We start from the raw sequence: 20,795 nt of genomic DNA on the forward strand, positions 1-20,795 counted from the left end.
AGAGGCAGAAAAAAAAGCGGTCAGATCATGGAGATACGCTACCAGAGTCCTGTAAACAAACTTGGTGACTGCCTGGATACAGGGGACAAGGAAGGGTTTTAAAAGCCCACCTTTTCAAACTCTGCACATGCAAGGTATTAATATAAGCTCAATGATTCCGTCCTAGTCCTCCTGCTGTTTCCTAGGAATATCGGTCTTCCTTTTTCCCCATCTACCACTACATCCACTAGCAATAAGGTTTCTGCCTCTAAATGGACACCAGCCTTCTTTCCTCCAGACATATTTCTTAAATTGTATGAGTTTTCCACAAACTGGGAAACCAGTCATTTGATGGTAGTAATGTATTTCAAATTAGGAGCTAACTCCCTTTCCAAATACATTTTCAACAAAGACCCAGCACATTGCTAAAAAAAATCAAAATGAGACAAAAGAAATGAAAATAACATTTCTAGGGCTCAAAAATTTCTTTATACAGTTCATTTTTAGCCAAAATCCATGGCTTCTTTTAATGGAAATATTTTTTCCATGATTGGTAAACAATCCCAGATTTAAAACTGCCCAAAGTAATATGAACCAAAATGTGCACGGCTGTATGAACCAAAGTGTGTCCACACTCGAGGTCTGGAGAGTTTTAAACATAAAGGATGGTTTGGGAAACACAAGGAAGAGTCTGAACTGTCTGCTCAGTATAGAGACTACTTTCTGAGGACCAAACAGAACATGCAGGAGAAGCTGACAACCACAACGTACAGAACCAATCAAATACTGACCAGCTGTACCACAAGCAAGCAAAATATTAAGTACCTTTTTTTCACAGGACCTGATGTTATATCAGGAAAAAATAACTGTTCTGAATTATTGAATGGGAGACGGGACTGTTGGATTGTTTTTTAATTCTGCCACTAATAGGTAGTAAGGTTCTTTAGTATTTTTGTTATTGTTCAAACAAATGTCTTAGCAAACCTGCTATCAGCAGGCAGAACTTTTTTTTTATAGGTAGGGCTCTAGGAAATAAATTTGTCTATTCTTGCTTCGTAAGATGCCACAGAAAATTACAATCCTTTACGAATGTCATCCCCACAAACAGTGCTAATAAAGTGATTATAAAAGGCATCCACAATATTTTGTTGGGTTTTTTTTTTCTGCAAATGTTTTTTGAAAGAGTCACAGCCTGTATTTTGAAATCTGCCTGTTTGGGTCACTATGAACTCTTGAGCAAGCCCGGTCTGTTGCATGAATTTGCCACATAACAAATTAAGACACACACCGCCCCCCTCACTTCTACTGGCAAGAGTCTCGACATGGTGTCTCAACGACACCCGGCACAGGGCAATCTGCCTTCCCAAGTAACATTCAATCCCCGTCTCTGGGAATTCTTACATCGTGGAGGGCCTAGAATATTAATTCTCAGAAGGGGCTCTAAAGAAGAAAATTTTGTGGGGAGAAACATGAAGAGATAAAGTAGAAATTTAAATTCTAAGAACAAAGACAGAAACTTTACTTTTCATTCTGATATATAAAATCAAAGGTGCTTGATATGTTTTAGTGAGTTTTTAATTGAAGTAAAAAAACAGAAAGAAAAGTATAGCAAGGTGAGGCGTCTACACAGTAAATACACTGGTGTGCTCATCCCAACCCAGCGACGGACTAGTTCTGGCACCCCAGAAGCCCCCCTCCTGTCCCTGCCAGTAAATACAATCACACAGGATGTTTCACTTTATTTTAACCAGGGAATAACTTCATTCTTAACAAGGAAGGTTTTCAATGATTTTTTTGAAGGGGAGGTTAGACGTGTAAGGCTCAACTTGCCACATTAAATTCAGGCGACCTTTTTGCTGTTTAACCCTTTATGGTTCTTGGATGATTCTCAGAAGGGCATTCCAAGGAGATACAAAGTCAAAGTAACTGGTGGCAATGTATACCCGAATCATACAGGTCCAATACCCAAGCTTACCTTCCACAGAATCTCTCATATTTGCAGAGGTGGAATCTGGCTCACTTGCCTTCAGCTGTATGTCTTCAGTTTTGTTTGCTTTGTTTTTATTTTCTTGGGATTTTTTCTTCCCTGAAACACAATATTTATTTATTTGTTTTGTTCGTTCAGTCACTCATTATTATCCTGAATTCTTGGAGACAATTACTAATTCAAACACAGCAAACTGCATATTTCTAGGCAATTATCACCTCAGATTCCTGAAGAAAGAATATGAATATGAATACTTTTAAGTCATGTCAAAGAAAAGAAACCCATAAATCCTATATTTGTGAGAATCTCGAGTAACAGTTCCCCTCCTAGCTATAATAGCTATCAAACTAATATGTAATATACTCTAAAAAAGTTAACAACACTGATGTAAAAGGAAAATTAGATAAGAGCACTAATTTCAATGCCACACAAATAATAGGAACTGGCGGAAGTCTAGATATTTGTAAGAAGCACATTAGAGAAAAATAACACGTTATAACTTGGGGCCCTTTTAGTTAAGACATTATCCAGACTTGTCAAAGTAAAGCAACAGAAGCAGAGATGTTGCTGAATGGCAAGGGATACTCCCATGCACCACAGCTCAAATATCAAATGCAGAGTAATTCTGGATAATTCACTGTCAGCCCGCATGGCACTCTGAGGGTCCCAGGTCCAGCACAATTCAGCATTTCATTAACAACTCGCAGAATGGAAGTCAGGAAACACTAACTGCATTCCAAGTGACAACACAGTTCAGAAGATAAGACTGAAATGCAACACATATCTGATGAGCTGGAACAATGAACTAAAGTCACCGAGATATTCAACATGGAAGAACAATTCTTCTCTGTGGAAGTACTAATACTGAAGGTTTGGAAGCTCAGTCTCTTTGGGATTTAGTCAGAACCTGTGTGACCTTGTTCCATTTTTTCCATTCTACGTTTCTTACTCCTGGTGGCTTTTGGTTTTCAGTTTCAGATTCAGAGTAAGTCCCTTTCCATCTCCCCAAACCTTCCTTCTCTTTCTGCAACGCTCTCCCCAGCCAGGCCCCAAATAGCTCCCGGAGCTGTCCTTTCCCTTTCAGAACAAGCCTCCTGACACCTTTATCTCTGGTCTAGTAAAACGACAAACTAGAAACCACTCAGAGCTTCTGGAAAACGGTATTCTCCTTAACAGATAATCACTAGAGAGGAGAATAATTAACTAAAATACAGACAACAGATGAAAATGAGGTCAGAGACACAAAATACCACCACTGCAAAGATCAGGATTAAAAACAGAAACATCAATTACAATACAAAGCAAATATTAACCCTAAAAAACATCCCCAGATTTTGATAAATATTTGAGATGCAAACGAGAAAGAAGAAGTATAAAATACTTAATAATCAGCCATTTAATTTGTTAGTCTTAAAAAACAAATTCTAAAATACCATTTTAAATCTCTAATTCTTCAGCCTGTAAAAAAAAAAAAAACAAAGCTGTTTTTTGCAATTATATAAAACCTTCACTCAAATTCCTGATAACAACACACCAATCCATTCACTTCTAAAGGCAGCTGAAGTGGAACCCAGGACACAAGCATATACTTCACTGGAACCACACTCTGGTGGAAACAGAAGCTGAGAGTCTGCCTGGAGATGGCCCATTCAAGTCTCCAGGTGGAAGGGTTATAAACCAATCCCCTCTGCAAGGGGCAAGGACACGAATACACCTCTTCATATTGTAAGAAGTAACCTCTTCTTTCAAGTCTTTCTCCCTTTGTCAACTTCATAGCACTTAGCCTAAATCTGATGATGACACAGGCTCTTGAAAAATACAGCTATGTTTTAAGGGAATTTGGATTGAACGAGTTTTCTTATCCTCATTATGATATATGCCCTTCCTTGTCTGTGATGCCCGGCCCGTATCAGACTACTGGTAGCAAACAATGCAGATATAAATGATGACCTGGCTATTAACATAATTGCTCTAGTAAGTGCAGCTCATGTCTGATGAGGGTCACATGAAGGGCTCCTAGTGCCACAGACACCTGATTCAAAAGTTATATTCAGACAGTTTTTTCCCTGGATCAAAACCCCCTAATTTTTATATCAGTACCACCTCATGTACCCCAAACAGGGCAAAAGAATGTGACCCTTTTCTTTTTTTTAACTAACCTCTTACTTTCTACTTTGTACAGGTATAAACTTTCAAAATAAGTAAAACTGGAGGTGTAAACCCTACCTCTTACGCATAAACCTTACATACTTTTTTTTTAAGTCACACTGTAAAATATAATAGAAAAACAGATGTCAATTTGTTGTAATACAATCCCTTGCAAAAGCAATTCAAAAAATTTCCTGAAACCTATCAAGTGCTATATGAAGCTAGTAGCAGGTTGTACAAAAAAAGTAAACTGGCCTATATGTATAAATAGACTATTAAATAAGTAAAATTTCTAGATTTACATAAAGCAAAGCACAACTTTAACAGTACCATTCATTAATATGTACTAAGAATGAAATCATATAACTAAAAGGTAAAAGTGCTATTTTTAGTTTTATTCCCTACATAAAAGAATATTAGAACACCTAGCTGATCCTGAATGTCAAATGTCTTATTTTTGGACTCTCCAAACCTAATCAGTGAGAAGCTGCACCATCCTCAGATCCCCCCACCCCCTTGCCACCCCTGGTATCCTCTTTAAAAACCAGGACCAGGAAAGCCTGATCTGCCCTGGGAAGAGACGCCACTTGAGGTAGGGACATGTGCATTCTACTCAGAGGACAAACGAGTACCCACCACAGGCTGCTACAAGCGTCTCGACCACAGCACGACTGACATTTGGGGAGATCACTCTCTGCTGTGGGGCTGTCTGAAGCATCAGAGGACGTTCAGAAGCATCACTGACCCCCACCCCCTAGATGCCAATAGCATGCCCCTCCTTCTATCTGTGACAAGCAAAAGTCTCCAGACATGGCCCAAGTCTCACCCGAAAGGAGGGAGGGGTTGTCTCTCTACATTAAGAACCACTGGGCTAAACCAACATGGGGCTCCACAGTCTACGTATTTATAAAAATTTTTTAAGTATTCAAGTAACATTAGTAAACCAATTCTAAAAACTAAGAAATGGAACAATTAAATTTACCTCCTGAGTGCCTTTGGTGAACAGTGATAGACTTAGTTTACGATGAAAATGAGTCTATCATGAATCTAATCATTACTCATTCATGGAATTGAGATTATCTGATACATAAAGTGATTTTCTCAATCTTTATCAGAATCATCTAATACCTGAGTTACTTCCCATTAGGACCGTAGACTAGAGGTGAAGGGGCTACTGAAATCACCTGTCCTACCTGCTATTTTTTCTGAGAGAAACTGAAGACCAGGGTCCCAAGGGGACTAATCAATCTATGACAGAAGTCTGAACCCGGGTATCCTGACTCACACTTAGGTATGCCTAGTGTCACTCACAAAGCCAAATATTGTAATAACACCTGGTGGCACCTGCTATATTTCCTTAAATCAATACGTTTTTCCCCCTGATACTTGGTTTTTGTTCTATATGCAATCAAATTAAAAGAAAACAAAAACAAAAACAACTTATAACCAGAAACAACCTGTCAGGACTTTTACAAAGGGAGGGAGATGTGTTAGTTCCTGTCTGTGAGGCAGGAGGTGCCTGGAGAACTGGTCCGGCAGAGCCGCTGGGAGCCTGGTAAGTACACATGTGCACTTACCCTCAGGTTCCTGAAGGGTCCTACATAGAGGCTCTGCCAGCTGCGTGCTCCAGTTGGTCTAAACAAGAAAGATACAGGAATGAAACACAAGGAAAGTGGAATGCAGACAATGACAAAGAACATAATGCCGGACAGGACAAAACTTCATGTATATAAGGAAAAGAAATACACACATAAAGATGAAGAAAACTGAATGAAACAGAAGGAAAACAGCAGTTATCCACTGCATGAAGGTTCTCCCCCCACCACCCTCCCCCAAATAATAATCTTTGGTTCTTAGTTGGGGATCGGATGTGGTATACTTACTCTCAGGCCTATCCCATGCCCATGTTGTAAAACTGATGCCCTTATCAGCCCTTACTGATGCCTTTAGGTGCCGTTCCGCTAGACAGCCCGAAAGTCCCAATCCATGCCTCTCATTTTACATACACGCCCAAGGACCACAGACATGAAGTCATCTGCCGGAGGTCACACAACTAAATTATCTCTAGAGGAGTCAGAATTAAAACCCAACGACTACGATACCAAAAGTGCTCTACTACATTCAGTTCTTAAGAACAATAATGCATAATATAAACATTCTTTACAAAGCACTTTATATCAATTATTTCACTTGTTTTCAACGGCAAATGAAAGAAAAGTGATATAAAGACTTACACTACCTTTATAGAAAAGGAATGATCAAATTGCAATGGAGATTTTTTTCCAGTTCAATTTTATCTTATGCCAGAAGCAAGTTATCAGTCAACAGCAAGGAACCCCAATCTGAGCAAATATGTTAAATAATATCAATAAAATTGGATTTTCTAGAGAAATAGCTACCATATAGAGAAATCCGACAGCCACCATGACTACATTTTAAAGACAACATGTGGCATTATGCTGCTGGTGCCTGCAATGCAAGGTGCAAAACCAAAACTGCCTAAAGCATCACATGAGAATAATTTAAGTTCTGGACTATCTTCTACTCTACTGATGAGCTAGACAGACACCAGGAAATTCTAAAGAATACTGTTTCAGTTAAAAATGTTCAGGCATCAGAGAGAATGCAAAATTCTAGAAGGCCTGCTCAAGTTACATTAAAAATTCATCACAACAGTGAAGGCTCATGCATTTGGTGACTGAAATGAATTAAATTTAGAACCATATGTAACTCTACGTGCACTGCCTGCCTCCTCACTGGGGAGCTGCCCCACTCTGAAGCTTAAAATCAGAATTCAGTATCAGTGCACCGAAGCAGGTCCAGCCCATCTTTGTCTGGGGAGCTTACCATCTTATTCAGACGCACAGATGATTCCAAACCAGGCAAGACCCACAATCACACCATGAAAGGTCATCAAGGAAATGGGCTGACCTGAACAGGGACCGACCCTCACCCTCCAGAGGGTGGGTGTGCCTGCTGCCTCCAGTTCCTCACTCACTCAGCCCTTCATCCCTGCAACGGAACTTTCATCCTCTCTACGCTACCGGAACTCCACTCGGACAGTTACCTCTGATCTTGTAATCACAAAACCCCAAATTTCTTTATCTGCCCCCAAGTCTCTCTTTGGCATTTGACAGTTTGATCAGTTTGATGGGCTTCACATCTTAAAATCCCTCTCCCGAGCCTTATGACATTACCATCTAGACTGTCCTCCTTCTGTGACCATTCTGTGGCAAAAATCTTTCTCTTCTCTCTATCTTGAAATGAGAGGCTCCCACATAGGAAATCTGAAGACTGGAAGCATGCTTTCACACAAGGTTGAAGAAAGGCTTCAACAAAGTATTCAGCTAAGCAGAGGATACAGATCTTAGAGATGAGAACAGACATAGAATAATGGAATTAATGGGCTGTATTAAAAGGTTAAGAGAGAGAAGAACCCTAAGATTTGGAGTAGAAAGAGCCTTGAAGATGGTTTAACCAAACTTCACAAACACACTTCTCTGAGCTTTCTCTCATTACAAGAACTGCCTAAAATCTCACAGCAAGTTTGTAGTAAAACTGGGACTTTTATTCCCATCCAACTCACCATTCTATCCACCGTGTTCTAACAGCCTTGTTAGTGACACTTTGTGGGTTCCAATTTCACCCTTGAAAAGAATTAACAGTGCCATTTGCATTTCAGGCAAGTTTGAGAAATTCATCATGAACATACAAAGTCATTATGCATCTTTTTCAATTTCTGAAAGGCAAGGGAGTGGTTTTCATGACAGCAGGCCCAAAACAAGATGAAAAGCTTAACTGGGGAAAACGCATAAAGTTCATGTTAAATGACTTCTTTATAGGATTAAAAAAAAACCCCACAAACAAACAAGATCTCTAGCAGATCAGGTAGTAAAGAAGGGGAACCAATGGACAACAGCAAAACTGTTAGCTGAAAGAAGGGCCAAAATGATGCTGTGTGAGCTCCTGGAGGGTGGTCAGAGTTAGACCTCAGCACTGTTTCACATCTGGCAGTGGTTTAACATTCTGCACTGGGTGTGATGAGTAGAGAGAAGAGAAGCTGGAAACGGATATACAAAACTAGGTTTTCCACAAAGAATTACAGGTCATTTCAATAATCTTCATTTTTTTTTTCTTTTTTTTTTTTAGGCTGTGCCGCGCAGCACGTGGGATCTCAGTTCCCCGACCAGGGATCGAACCCGTGCCCCTTGCAGTGGAAGCACGGAGTCTCAACCACTGGATCACCAGGGGAGTCCTTTCACGTATTCTTTAAAGAAAAAAAAAAAAAGATACTGAGTTTACTACCCTGGAAGTCATCAGAAGAAAACCTGTGGCAGCAGGCCCGACGTGAGAAACTGCAACCAGAAAGGCTTCCCTGTGTAAAGGTTGACAATGTCACCACACACGCAAGAACGTGTTTAGCAGATGATCAGAAGTGGCCGTTACAACTGGCCAAGGTGAGACCAGTGGGTAAACAAACCACTTGTGGCCTTAGCCCCATCAGTCCACTGTGTTTCAAAGAGAGAAATTTAAAGCAGTAAGATGCTGCAGCAGTTGGTTTTTACGAAAGTGATATGCTATACGTTTTCTACAGATTTCTTTCACACAGAAAATAACCTTGAAATGGACCTGGTAGTAAAAAATTCTGTTACGCTGCTTGGGCAAAATTTCAAATCTTTTTCTGTAGTTGAACTCCTCACCAAGAGCTGTCTGCAATCCTGGAGGCAAATTATAAAAATAAAACCTCTCTGGTTTTAAGTTGCTCATGGTATTAAAACAGGACTCTAGGCTTTGCTTCAACAGAAACAATGGAACAAAGTTCTGGATTTTTCAGCGCTGCAGATCACAGTATAAATTCCTGGAATGCCTGCAGCCGGAGTGGGGGGGGCGGGGGGGGGGGCGGGGCGGAGCGGGGCACAGTCTTTGCTGCTGTGGAGGCTCTGGCTCCCCGCCTCTTCCAAATGTCAGGCTGATGGAACAACAGCGAAGATCACATCTGAAGGGAGCTTTTAATTTCTTTTTTAAAAAAAGGCTTTTAGTGGCTTTGACTGAATAATTCCAAACACTAGAAATGGTTCCCCAAATAAACTTCAGTAAATTCAAATTAAGAAAGCTTTAAATTTCCTTACATTCTTGGGAACCTCAAAAAGTCTTGTGGCATAAACAAAATGTTAGAGACTAATTAAATACCTCTGAAACTTAAACAAGCTGCTAGCCTGTTCTGTTTTACAATCATTTTAATTTCTCAAGTTCTTCTCATGGATTTTCAGTAGCCTTTATTTTACAGGAAAAAAAATGTATCGAAAGTCTGAAAACCTTACATATAAAAAGTGAATTGGCAACTGCAAAGTAAAGAACTTAATTCAAAGTTCAGGTGTCAGTCCCCTGTGGCCAAACAAATCAGGCCTGGGAGCTGTGCAGGGAGGTTGTGTGTTACAAGTGCCTGCAACCCTAAAACAGAGGGGAGAGCCACACCCTCCAGAATTGGTCAGTCTCAGCAAAAGGAAAGTCTATTTTCTCCTCCCAAAGCCCGTGATAAGTTTTACAATGCTATATCCTGATGAATTAATTACAAAACTTAGTTTAAAAATACTTTCAGGAAGTAAAATCTAGATATAAATCTGAGTTAACACAATTGCAACATGTAAAATTCATCCTTTACATTTGTATACAGAAATGCCCACAGGAACAATGGTCAAGCCATGTCACCAATTACTAAAATCAGGCTAAAATTTATCCACAGATGTAAACCAAAAGGATCTGCATTAAGATGGCAGGTGGCTCCTGGTGACAAGATTATTGATGAGGGTATGATACCTGTTTCTCCATCTGTTTGTATTTTCTAATTTTTCTAGATGAACATTTGGTTACATGCTGCAAAAAATAAACGATTTTTTTTTTTAAAGAAATACCTACAAAAGCAAAATTAATGAGACAAGAGAAAACGTTTCTTTTGGTTGAGATTAACATATGCAATTTTACATCAGTACAATTTGGAAAAGGCCTCAACTTTCCACAGCAAAAAGTACTGAAGTGTTTCTCTTTTCCATCTCCTACCTGTACACCACAGCATAGTGTCCAGAATGCACTCTCCCCAGAAACACCAAATCCACCAACAGAGATACAGTGACATTGGGGATTTAAAATACATTTGACCCTTGAACAGCGCAGGGGTTCAGGACACTGACCCTCTACGAAGTCGAAAATTTGTGTATAACTTGTAGTCAGCCCCCCATATACGCGGTTCCTCCCTAGCTGGGTTTCTGCATCCTCGGATTCAACCAACCTCAGATCATTGAGTACTGTACTATTCATTATTGAAAAAAATCCGCATATAAGTGGAACCCTGTAGTTCAAACCCGTGTTGTTCAGGGTCAACTGTATTCATGACAGACATTACTAAATAGCCCTAACTGCTTAAGCATTCACATTACCACTGTGAGCCTTTTGGTATATATCCTTCAATTCTCTTTGCCATGCACCACATTACTTCAAACAAAAAATTGATTTGTCTCCTCCTTTTGAAAAGCCACACACCCCCTATTCTTTTTCTTGTTTCAATGTATTTGGTTATCATACCCGTAATTATTTAAGTCAAAAATCTAATTTAAACAATCACCCTGAGTACCTCCCAGGTATAAGCTGAGGGTCAATGTCTTGGCAGTCAACTATGATAATCATGAGAGTCTTGTTCACTAGCTTTTATTTTGCTTCTCCTAAAATGTAAAAATTTGGCAATGGCATTTGAATATGACACATTTTGGTAGAGGTTTAAGCAATTCATTTATAAACACAGAAGAATTTATAGCTACTACACTACCAAATCACTGGGATCTACCATGAAATGAGACGCTTTTATTCCAGTATAATTTTTAAGACTCTTCATCACTATTGCTAAATGAGCTCATTCCCTTCCGTTCAAGACCTCAACTGTCCTCCAGCCCCTTTCACGCCTGCAGATGTGCCTCTATCAGAGCGTACAAAATGACACATCTCTGCTCCCATCGGAAAAGAGGTTGGAACTCTCCAGGGCTTAGGCATGTACCCGGGGTAGCACAAGTTCACCCCTCTGACAAACTCAAAACTGCCGAGGTTGTCTTTCAGATTCAAGAAGCAGAGAAGGAACTAAAATGTATTCTCTTCACAAAGCAATTACTTTTTAAAATCACAAGTTACATATAAATTCAATTCCAGATTTTCTCTCTTACAGACCTCCACCTGAAAGCAAAACCCTACTAGCCTACTTAACAACTCGTCTCACCCTCACATGTATTAGCCTATGTCAGACTACTATTAAACTTTACCCCAAGCTCATTATTCTTGCTAGATAAAAAAATTTTTCCGCTACATACTTTGTGAAGTTTCTGAAATAACAGTGAAGTAGAAGTATTTTTGATCATTTTCTTGGGTGCTTATTACCTACAAGGCACTTTGTTAAGAGCTATAAGGGAACACATATATATTACTCAAAGATGTCTGCCCCGAAGATATTTAAAATGGAAGTTATACATCTAACTTTGTGGAAAGCAATCCCCTTTGCAAAAAAGGCCCTACTAATGTCAACAAGAAGCAAATCTTGAGCGGAAAAAAATGTTCCAGAAAATGTGTATTTCATTAAAAATAGAAAGAAGGGAATGAAGGAGGGAGGAAGCTGGCAGGAAGGATGGGGATGGCGAGGGGGTGGGGGTGAAGAGGGGGACAGCGGGAGAGGGGGAGAGAGACAGAGAGAGAGAGACTGGGGGCGGGGTGATGTAAATAACCATCCAGCCAGGTACAGTGAGGAGGCTCAGGGAATTGCTAAGAACCAAGCTACAAGCTACAGCCCTCCCTTGGTAGGAACACAGCCACGGGGCTCCAGCTCTGCTAACAGGCTCCAGCACTGAGATCACAGCCTTTTAGAAACACTACATCTTACTCAGTGCCGCTCTCCTAGGATTATCCCACAGGGTCCCGAGTGGATGCTGCTTCTCTCTTTTGCCAGCGTAGAGGTAAAATAATGCCCTCAGGCGACAAAGATGTCCAGGAGGAAGAGCTCACAAAAGGATGAGGATTTGAAACACAGCTGCCTCCTAGGCCAGTGTCCACGCTGGGAAAAGGGGTCTCACTCTCAATCCAGTCACTCATTTCACCTGCCCCCAAAGGTTCCTGTGTCACCAAGGTCACACATCTTCCCTGCGAAGAGCTGACCCCAACTAAAGTGAGACTCGGACTGGGCTCTCCCCCATCTCCCTCCCTGGTGTTGGGGTGGCATTCTGAATAAAATAGGTCCCCAAAGGACAACAGCCCACAAAACGGAAATTCACAGAACTGAAATTATATTGCGCAGCCATGGGCCAAGACATGATTAAGGAGAAGTAATCCTGGTTCAGAGCAGAGGGGAACTAACTATGATACATACTGGTGATAACTACCTGATACTGTCCTAGGGAAGGGAACATGAGATAATGTGCACAAAGAACTAACTTTGCACAGTGGCTGACACAGACTCAATAAATGGAATCAACTGTACGGATTATGCACCGTAGATTCTACTAAACAAATTACAGAAATCCCACGCCTACAAGTCTAAATTGTCAGCATATGTTCCTTCTTATGAAGACAATGACATTCTGCTTCCCTAACAAATCCGAATTCATCCATTTGTTTTACTCCTTTGTTCTACCTCGATTCACAGGATCCCACCCAGATATCATTACAGAAATGTACAAGTCCAACGAGGACAGACGTTTAATTGAGATAAGAGAGAATTATGTCAAACACTCACTAACATCTCTATTAATATATATAAATGCTCTAACAGCAGAAGTTGCGAGTATGCGTCAATCTCTAAAGTCTGTAACGCACTGATTTTATTGCTTCTAAGGAACACTCTGTGCTTCATTTTTTAAGTTAAGCATACTAGTTCACTTTACTGGTTCCTAATCTTTTCGGGAAGGAATCTTAGACCTCTTTGAAAATCAGATAGCACCTAAGGCTCCTCTCCCCACACAGTCACGAAGAGCCGTAAACACAACATCTGGGGCTCAAGGATACCTGTGTTACTGTGAAGTCAAGTTGTGAGTTCATGTAAATATGCATCTTGACAGGAGTACTCCTGTGTGAGTGACCCTGAAAAAGAACCCCGACTCTTCAGACTGCTCAATAAAAATACTGCACAGATAATCAGGACATTTAGTAAGTATAATACATAATAAATAAATCTGACATTGTCAACTTAAATAGTAACTTCTCCTAAGAGAATGGTTCTTTCCCACTTTAGTTTTTCCCTGAATTCATATCCAGAAAGATGTAAAATGACAAGATTTCCTAATCTGTCATAAACAGCACTGAAATAGCTCCCACACAGTTACCTTCAAGGATGTCTGATAATTTACTATCTAAGAAAATGTATCCAAAATTCATCCAAAATCTCACCTGCATAAAATTTCGTTGTAACAGTAGAGTCACGAGTGATTTGGATCACATAAAGGTAACACAGAGAAACAGGAAGATAGTAAGCCCTTCATTTGGGTAGCAAGCAAATAGTGAAACGTTTACTTCTGCCTATGCAATAAATCAAATTCCAAGAGTTCTCTAATCCACCAACCTGTGTGATCACAGGTGTCCTAGTTGGGGTAACTAGTGAAGCAAGACAGCTTTTAAGATAGAAGCAGATCTCCAGCAACTGAGGAATTCTCTAGTGTCCCGATGTGTATCTAGTTACAGATCCAAAGAAGCTCTTTACTCTTACCTAATTTGTAATCTGTGCTTAATTCATTCCATGTTGCCAAAGCAAAATATATGGATTTTTTAAAGAAGATAGTGAAACTGTTCATTTCTTTGTTTTTTTTTAAATCCAGAAGTGCCACGATACGCCAAAGAATAGGCAGAGTTACCACAGAGCTGATTTTGCCGGTGGCCACCAGTTACAATGAAGCGGACCAAGGTTGGTGTGCCACACATGCTCCTGTGAGGCTCTCGCTTAATGCTCACGGCAACCCTACACTGTAGGTGTTACCCTCATTTTACAGACAGGTAAACTGAAGATCAAAACGTGCAGAGTAATCCATCCAAAGTCACATGCCGTTAACCGGTGGAGCTAGGATTTGGATCTGGCCTTGTAACTCCAAGGCTATGTTCTAGCATGCCACAATGAAATCCACATCTCCCAGCACTCAAAGGTCTAGCTGGGTCAGCAATTCTTCCCTTCTCTCCTCCCCTCAACATACACACATCAGGCTCGTTTAAACAAGGTATCATTTGCGAAGTACTGATCCAGTTGTATTTAATACAGAAGCAACAGTGAAGCCTGGGCAACATACTTAATGTGCTTTAACACAGAAAGAAGTTGGAGGGGAACCTAACAGTCATTTACTATGAAAACAAAGTTTACCAATTCCAGGTACTTTTTGACAATTGCCCATGAGATTTAGAAGACTCCACCTCTCTAAAACTGAACGGGGTCAGAAATAGTGTTAGTTAAGGGTCACTTTTTCTTGAGTCAATACTTTCCACGCTCTGATTCAACCATGAATTTAATTTGCTTTAGCATACAGACAGTAATTTATTTTCCAGCCAATTCCTGAATTTATAATTTTGATGGAATCAAAACCACAAATAGATGTTATTAAGCTTAACACTCAAATCTGATCTTGTTATCGAACACTCCGATGATCACACCTAGCAAGGAAAAGATACTTGATGAATAATATATTTAGCAACTAATAAAACTCCTAAAAGCAAGCAAATCTGTAATCTTAAACCCCTCGTTCAAAAATCCAACCAAGACTGAGACTACTGGTAATTATTCCTTTTTATCTGTTTGGATGACACTGAGAGGGAAAACTGTAATTTCAACTCCAGAGTTAATCCTACAAAAATTACAATCCATATGTGTAAACAAACAAAGATCAAAACTGCAACTAACAAGCACTGTGCTGCCTGCAGCATAAATCTGGTCGAAATGAACATGGGTTTCCACTGATGCCAGCACTAACATCTTCACAGCTAAGGGACCAAGGCAGGAGGTGGAGCGCAGTGACCTCCCATTCCTCACAGGGACCTGAGACGTTCTGCTTTACTTCACAGAAAAACAGGTTCTGAAAACCTCATAGATAAAAAACAAAAATACAGCCAACAGAACTAGAAAGGCATATTCTATACCTCAAACTGGCAAGAGAAGGAAAACTGAACCTAAGAAACCAAATGGTAGAAATATAACAGAAGGCACAGAAATTTCAGTGTTGCCCATTCTAAACTGTCCCGCAACTTCAAACACCACACATAATTCTGTTTGGGGGTTCTAAACACGGGTGAACAAACCAGTTTGCCCTCATTTTTGTGGCATGTGGTGGCTCAGGAAACCTACAAAAGACTGCACCAAGAGGTAGGATTATAAGTACAAGAGGAAAACACTGTTTATCACTGTAGCTTTAATAGAAATAAGGGGGAAGAAAAATTTTAGCCTAAGTATTATTTACTGCTTTTCTTTTTAACCAAAGCAAAGGTAATCCTCTGCAGCTCTACATAACGGGTAACATACAGCTCTTTCATTAAGGGTGAGATCAGGTTTTGGTCATTCAGATACTGATTAAACTAATAAGAACATATAAAATTTAAAGTTCTGAAAGTATCAAAATAGCAAGGAGTTCAGATGTCATAATCTTATCTTAGAAACTGGTATTTTTACATACACACACATACAATATCATTATTTTATCATTAAAATAAATCTCTTACCTCTGAAACTATTCAAATAGTCTTTGTAATATTAAAGTATATTATATTTAATATATAACAATTAAAATAACTACACCATCATATAATGAAAACTTCTACCAAAAAATATTTTTAAATTTCAGAGTCATGACCACAAAAATGAGAAGAGGAAATAAATAGCTACAATAAGTGCTTCAGAATACTGAGGATTTTCTAGTCTCTTACCCATAATCCCTCAGGACTTTTTCTTAATATATGTGCCAAGTTTCAACCTTTTAAACATAGTTACTTCCCCTTAATTTTCAGAGAAAATTTAAACAGAACAGAAAGAAAAATGCTTAAGAAATTTGAAAAATGAAAGCACAGATTACTAAGCAGCAGTTCCGTCCAGCCTACAGTGTGGGTAAGGGTGCTAAGGACGTAACTAAACCTTTAAGGAACAACTGAATAAAGAACTCTCAGTAAAAGTTTCAGGTGGAAAAAGCCATATTACATTTTGTTACAAATCCAAGAAGTTTTAAGTTTTATACATGCACACATATTCTAAAGACTCTATTGTGGGATAAACACAATTAAGAATCACCCCTGCCCCACATGAGGAGAATTCAGGAGTGCACACAAACAGGTTAGGGCAACTCCTTTCTCATTCTTGTTTCCTTTCTTGCTTTTCCTCCAGAATGAGTCAAGTTGGTAGAATAGGAACAGCTTTATCAGCAAACAAAACCTCTTAAGAAGCTACTGCTTCAAACAGTTCATGAATTCTTAAAGGAAAAGGTAAAAAATAAAAAGCCACGCCCCCCATAAACATTTTGACAAAACAAACAAAATCCCTATCTTTTGTTGGTGTCACATCATGAGAGTGAAGGAAACTAATAAGCATGATTTAACTCAATTATGCCACAAACAAATCAGAATTACACTTAAAAGCAGTTTCTAGATTTAATTTTTAGAGTGTATGTTAATTAAAACATGTTCACGATCTATATAACATTCAGCTTGAGAAAACTTTTAAAGTTATATTTTATTGAGTGGAAGAGTCAGTCATTCTCAACAAAAGAACCCTGGTGCAGAGAAGGACACAACATCAGCGGCTTCTTGAAATCGTCAATAACACAAAATGGAAGAACTCCACAATCCCAGACACAATCCCTCTGCCATCCACACTGCCAAGGGAGTTAGGCCAAGGCAATGTCTCACTCGGTTCCTGTGGTTTCCAAACGGATTTCAAAAATAATACACAACTTAAGAGAAATGAAATATTTATAAGAAGCTCAAACCAACAAATAGGTCATTAAAAAAAAACCAGAACACTTAATAGACAAGAGCTGGAAAGGGATAAAAATCTAACCTGTTATTTTTTTAAAAAACAGTTTGAGGTGCTCAAAGGAATACAATAAATCTGTTTAATCCATAAACCCCAAAGCAAAAATAACTCAAGGCATTAGTTTTCACCATAACATAGCTTTCCAATACCAAAGATTTCACTTAATCACACTGCCTTATTATTTAGGATTAAAGTGGGCAATTCTAAAGTGAGTAGTGAAAATTCATCTTGGCTAATTAGCAAAGCCTCATAAAACACTGCGACTTATTCAGTGTAAGTGTCCTGCTTAGAAACATTACAAACAAAAACTAGATTTAGGCAAGGTGGAGCCAAAATAATGTAGTAGCTGGGCGAACCTGGGCAAATCATGGCACCCCTCAAGCATCAGCGTCCTCATCCACAAAGGAGGAGAATGAGTCCCTACTTTGCAGGGCTACTGGGAGGATTCGCAATGACGTACATGGAGCACCAAGCGCAGTGCTAGGCACAAGACAGACATGCTAAAGAAACGAGTAGCTGCCGTCATTGTCACCATCGACAGAAAGCAGTTCATCACTTGATGACATGATGTGCGTCTAAGTGTCAAATCATGAGATGTGTCCCTATCAAAATACACTGTAATGAATGAATTCAGCCAAGAACTCTTGTAATGTCTGACACTGGTTTAATCTGAGCAGTAATAAAGAAAAACGGTTGCTTTCAACATTTATCTTCTTCACTTTGAGAAACAATAGTAATGTTTTCAAATAACTCCTGCTTCTCCAAGTCATTCAACTTCCTAAACTATGTCGACCAAGTTATTAACATTAATAAAAGCAACTGTCCTTGGCAGCATGCAGAATATGAGCAGGTAACGTGAATGCCGACAGGAGCACCATGTGAGCCTGTCTGAAGCTGCAACTCCCAGTTCCCCACACAACCTTTAACTGTTATGAAATGTCTATTAATTTTTAAGCAGCTTGAGGATATCCTGGGGGTATTTATCCAATTCCTCAGTTCTTCAGAGGCAACTTCAAATGTACAAGTATATACACTCTCCTCTCTGTAATTCTACTGTGAACATGGAAGTTCATGTATTGGGTTGGCCAAAAAGTTCCTTCGGTTTTTGAGTAAAAATAAAAAACGACACATTTTTCATTTTCACCAAGAACTTTATTTGAGCAACGTATTCACTGTTCTGTTCCACTACCCTCTGCCATTTTTCAGGCAACTTCATAATTCCATCTTCCCAAAACTTCTTATCTTTTTGAGCAAAGAACTGTTCCAGGTGCCTTTTACAGTCTTCTAGGGAATTGAACATTTCTTCCATTAAGAAAATTTTGTAAAGACCAAAATGAATGGAAATCCAAAGGTGCAATGTCTGGTGAATATGACAGAGAAATCAGAACTTCCCAGCCAAGCTTTTTTGCCTGGGCATCAAAGAAACATGCAGTCTTGCACTATCCTGATGGGAGATTATGCATTTTCTGTTGACTAATTCCGGATGCTTTTTGTCAAGTGCTGCTTTCAGTTGGTCTAACTGGGAGCAGCACTTGCCGGAATTAACCGTTTGGTTTTCCAGAAGGAGCTCATAATAGAGGACTCCCTTCCAATCCCACCATATACACAACCTTCTTTGGATGAAGACCGGCCTTTGGTGCGGTTGCTGGTGGTGCATTTCACTTGCCCCACAATCTCTTCCGTTCCACATTATTGTACAGTATCCACTTTTCACCGCCTGTCACAATTTGTTTTAAAAATGCAACGTTTTCGTTATGTTTTAGTAGGGAATCACATGCAGAAATACAATCAAGAAGGTTTTTTCGCTCATCTTATGCGGAACCCAAATATCAAAGCAATTAACATAACCAAGCTGGTGCCAATGACTTTCCGCGCTTGATTTGGATATTTTCAGTATGTCGGCTATTTCTCACGCGGTATAACGTTGATTCTTCTCAATTAATGTCTCGATTTGATCGCTATCAACTTCAACTGGTCTAGCGACCGTGGAGCATCGTCCAGTGAGAAATCTCCAGCACGAAACTTCGCAAACCACTTCTGACACATTTGATCAGTCACAGCACCTTCTCCACACACTGCACAAATTATTTTTTTTTTTTTTGCATTTAGGCTGCTTTTTAACCTTTCTTGAAATAATAAAGCATAATATGTGCCGAAAGTGTTGCCGTTTTTCTTCCATCTTCACTATTAAAATGGCTACACAAAAATTCACCAATTTTGATAAGATTCTTTTTAAATGCACGCTGATATGACAGCTGTCACAACGCAATCTAACAAAACTGTTTCAAATGAAGTTAAAGACAACTAAGCGCTTACTAGAGCCATCTTACAGCAAAAACCCAGCGAACTTTTTGGCCAACCCAATACTGTAACAGCTCTGTAAACAGAAATGTAAAACTGCCTGAGAAAAGGAAATACTCGATAAGTTTTAAAAACAATAATGAATTCATAATGTAGAAAAAGAACCCAGTATTCTTATCTAGGCAAAGCACAGCAAAATTTTTTTTTTACTTTCAAATTACAATTGGATTTTTAAAACTCAACAATTTTGAACTCCCTACATTCAGGGTCTTTTTACCTTTTAGAAAACTTAATCATAATTAATCCTTTTTTTCTGTACGAGGCAAGTCTCACCTTCCAGTTTCCATATGGACAGAAGAACCAGGATAACAACCTTAGAGCACAGCATATTTCCTAACACACTCAATTATGGTATAAATTAAGAATTTTGCAAATTCATCCACTAAAATACAGTTGAAACTCTGCAAAATGCTTTGAAAAATTTTAGTTAATCCATAAATTTCCCTATGAACAAGGTTATACATAGCAAGAATCAAAGGCACAAAAACATCAACCACCTTATTTACCTAAATTTAGAGCAATTCAGTAGCAGCGGAAGTAGAATTAGAAATCAAAAAAATTCCTTGATTCTGTTGAAAAGACATTAAAGCTGTACTAAGCTTTTAAAAATAGACCACAAAAACAGCAGGATCAACCGGGCAGGCAACCGTCAGAGACAGGTCACCCCATGTTCAGCAAAGGCATCCCTCAGCTAGAGGCAGCGAGAGCTCCACTGGGGGGACCGACTAGGACACTGCTCACTTGGGCCCAAGGCGACAGGCTCACAAGCCATGTAACATCTAATGCTGGGGCCGCATCTCCACAGGATCGCAGCCACTTGCAACTGCCCCACGCCCTGCTCCAACACTTGCCAACAAGAACTAGGGATGAGCGCCCTGTAAGTGGGCACAGGACCTGCCTGCCCACCAGGCACCCAGAAAGCTCAGGGCCCATCTGCAATCATCCTCAGGCACCATGGCTAGGCCGCTGTCATTCAGCCAGGCCTCCACTCTTCAGCTTTGGCCAAGGAACCTCGAAAAGAGCTGTCGGCTGCTGGGGAAGGTCAAGACATCAGACTCCACTGAAGCCCTCCTGTTCGCTTTTATTAAATGTATTCTCTAATTTTAACTTTAAATGGAACCAGTGCTATCACTTCTGCTGTTGTCCACCACGGGCAAAAGTAGACAGAAAGCAGAGTATTATGAAGAGGAAAAGGCATGGAAACCCTGGGCTCAAGTTCTGACTCCTGACACTCACTGGCAGACAGAGCTTGGACAAGTTATCCACCCTTGCTACGTGTCCATTTCCTCATCTGGAGCT

The 20,795-nt window shown here is 39.7% G+C and overlaps 1 protein-coding gene across 7 annotated transcripts in view; it reads right to left on the bottom strand.

The window, feature by feature from the left end:
• Positions 1 to 20,795, bottom strand: part of PRDM2 (PR/SET domain 2) — a 118,538-nt gene that overhangs the window by 41,735 nt on the left and 56,008 nt on the right. For 5 of the 7 annotated variants that reach the window (XM_061184927.1, XM_061184922.1, XM_061184925.1 and 2 more), the window contains one exon: positions 1,955 to 2,065. The exons of 1 other annotated variant lie outside the window; for it this stretch is intronic. In XM_061184927.1, the coding sequence (XP_061040910.1) occupies positions 1,955 to 2,065 (111 nt within the window). Of the gene's footprint in view, positions 1 to 1,954; positions 2,066 to 5,691; positions 5,750 to 20,795 lie in introns of all 7 variants that reach the window. One more of the 7 variants, XM_061184928.1, reaches the window with a different exon arrangement.

This window comes from Eubalaena glacialis, chromosome 3 (genome assembly GCF_028564815.1).
Source record: "Eubalaena glacialis isolate mEubGla1 chromosome 3, mEubGla1.1.hap2.+ XY, whole genome shotgun sequence".
NCBI classification, from domain to species: Eukaryota; Metazoa; Chordata; class Mammalia; order Artiodactyla; family Balaenidae; genus Eubalaena; species Eubalaena glacialis.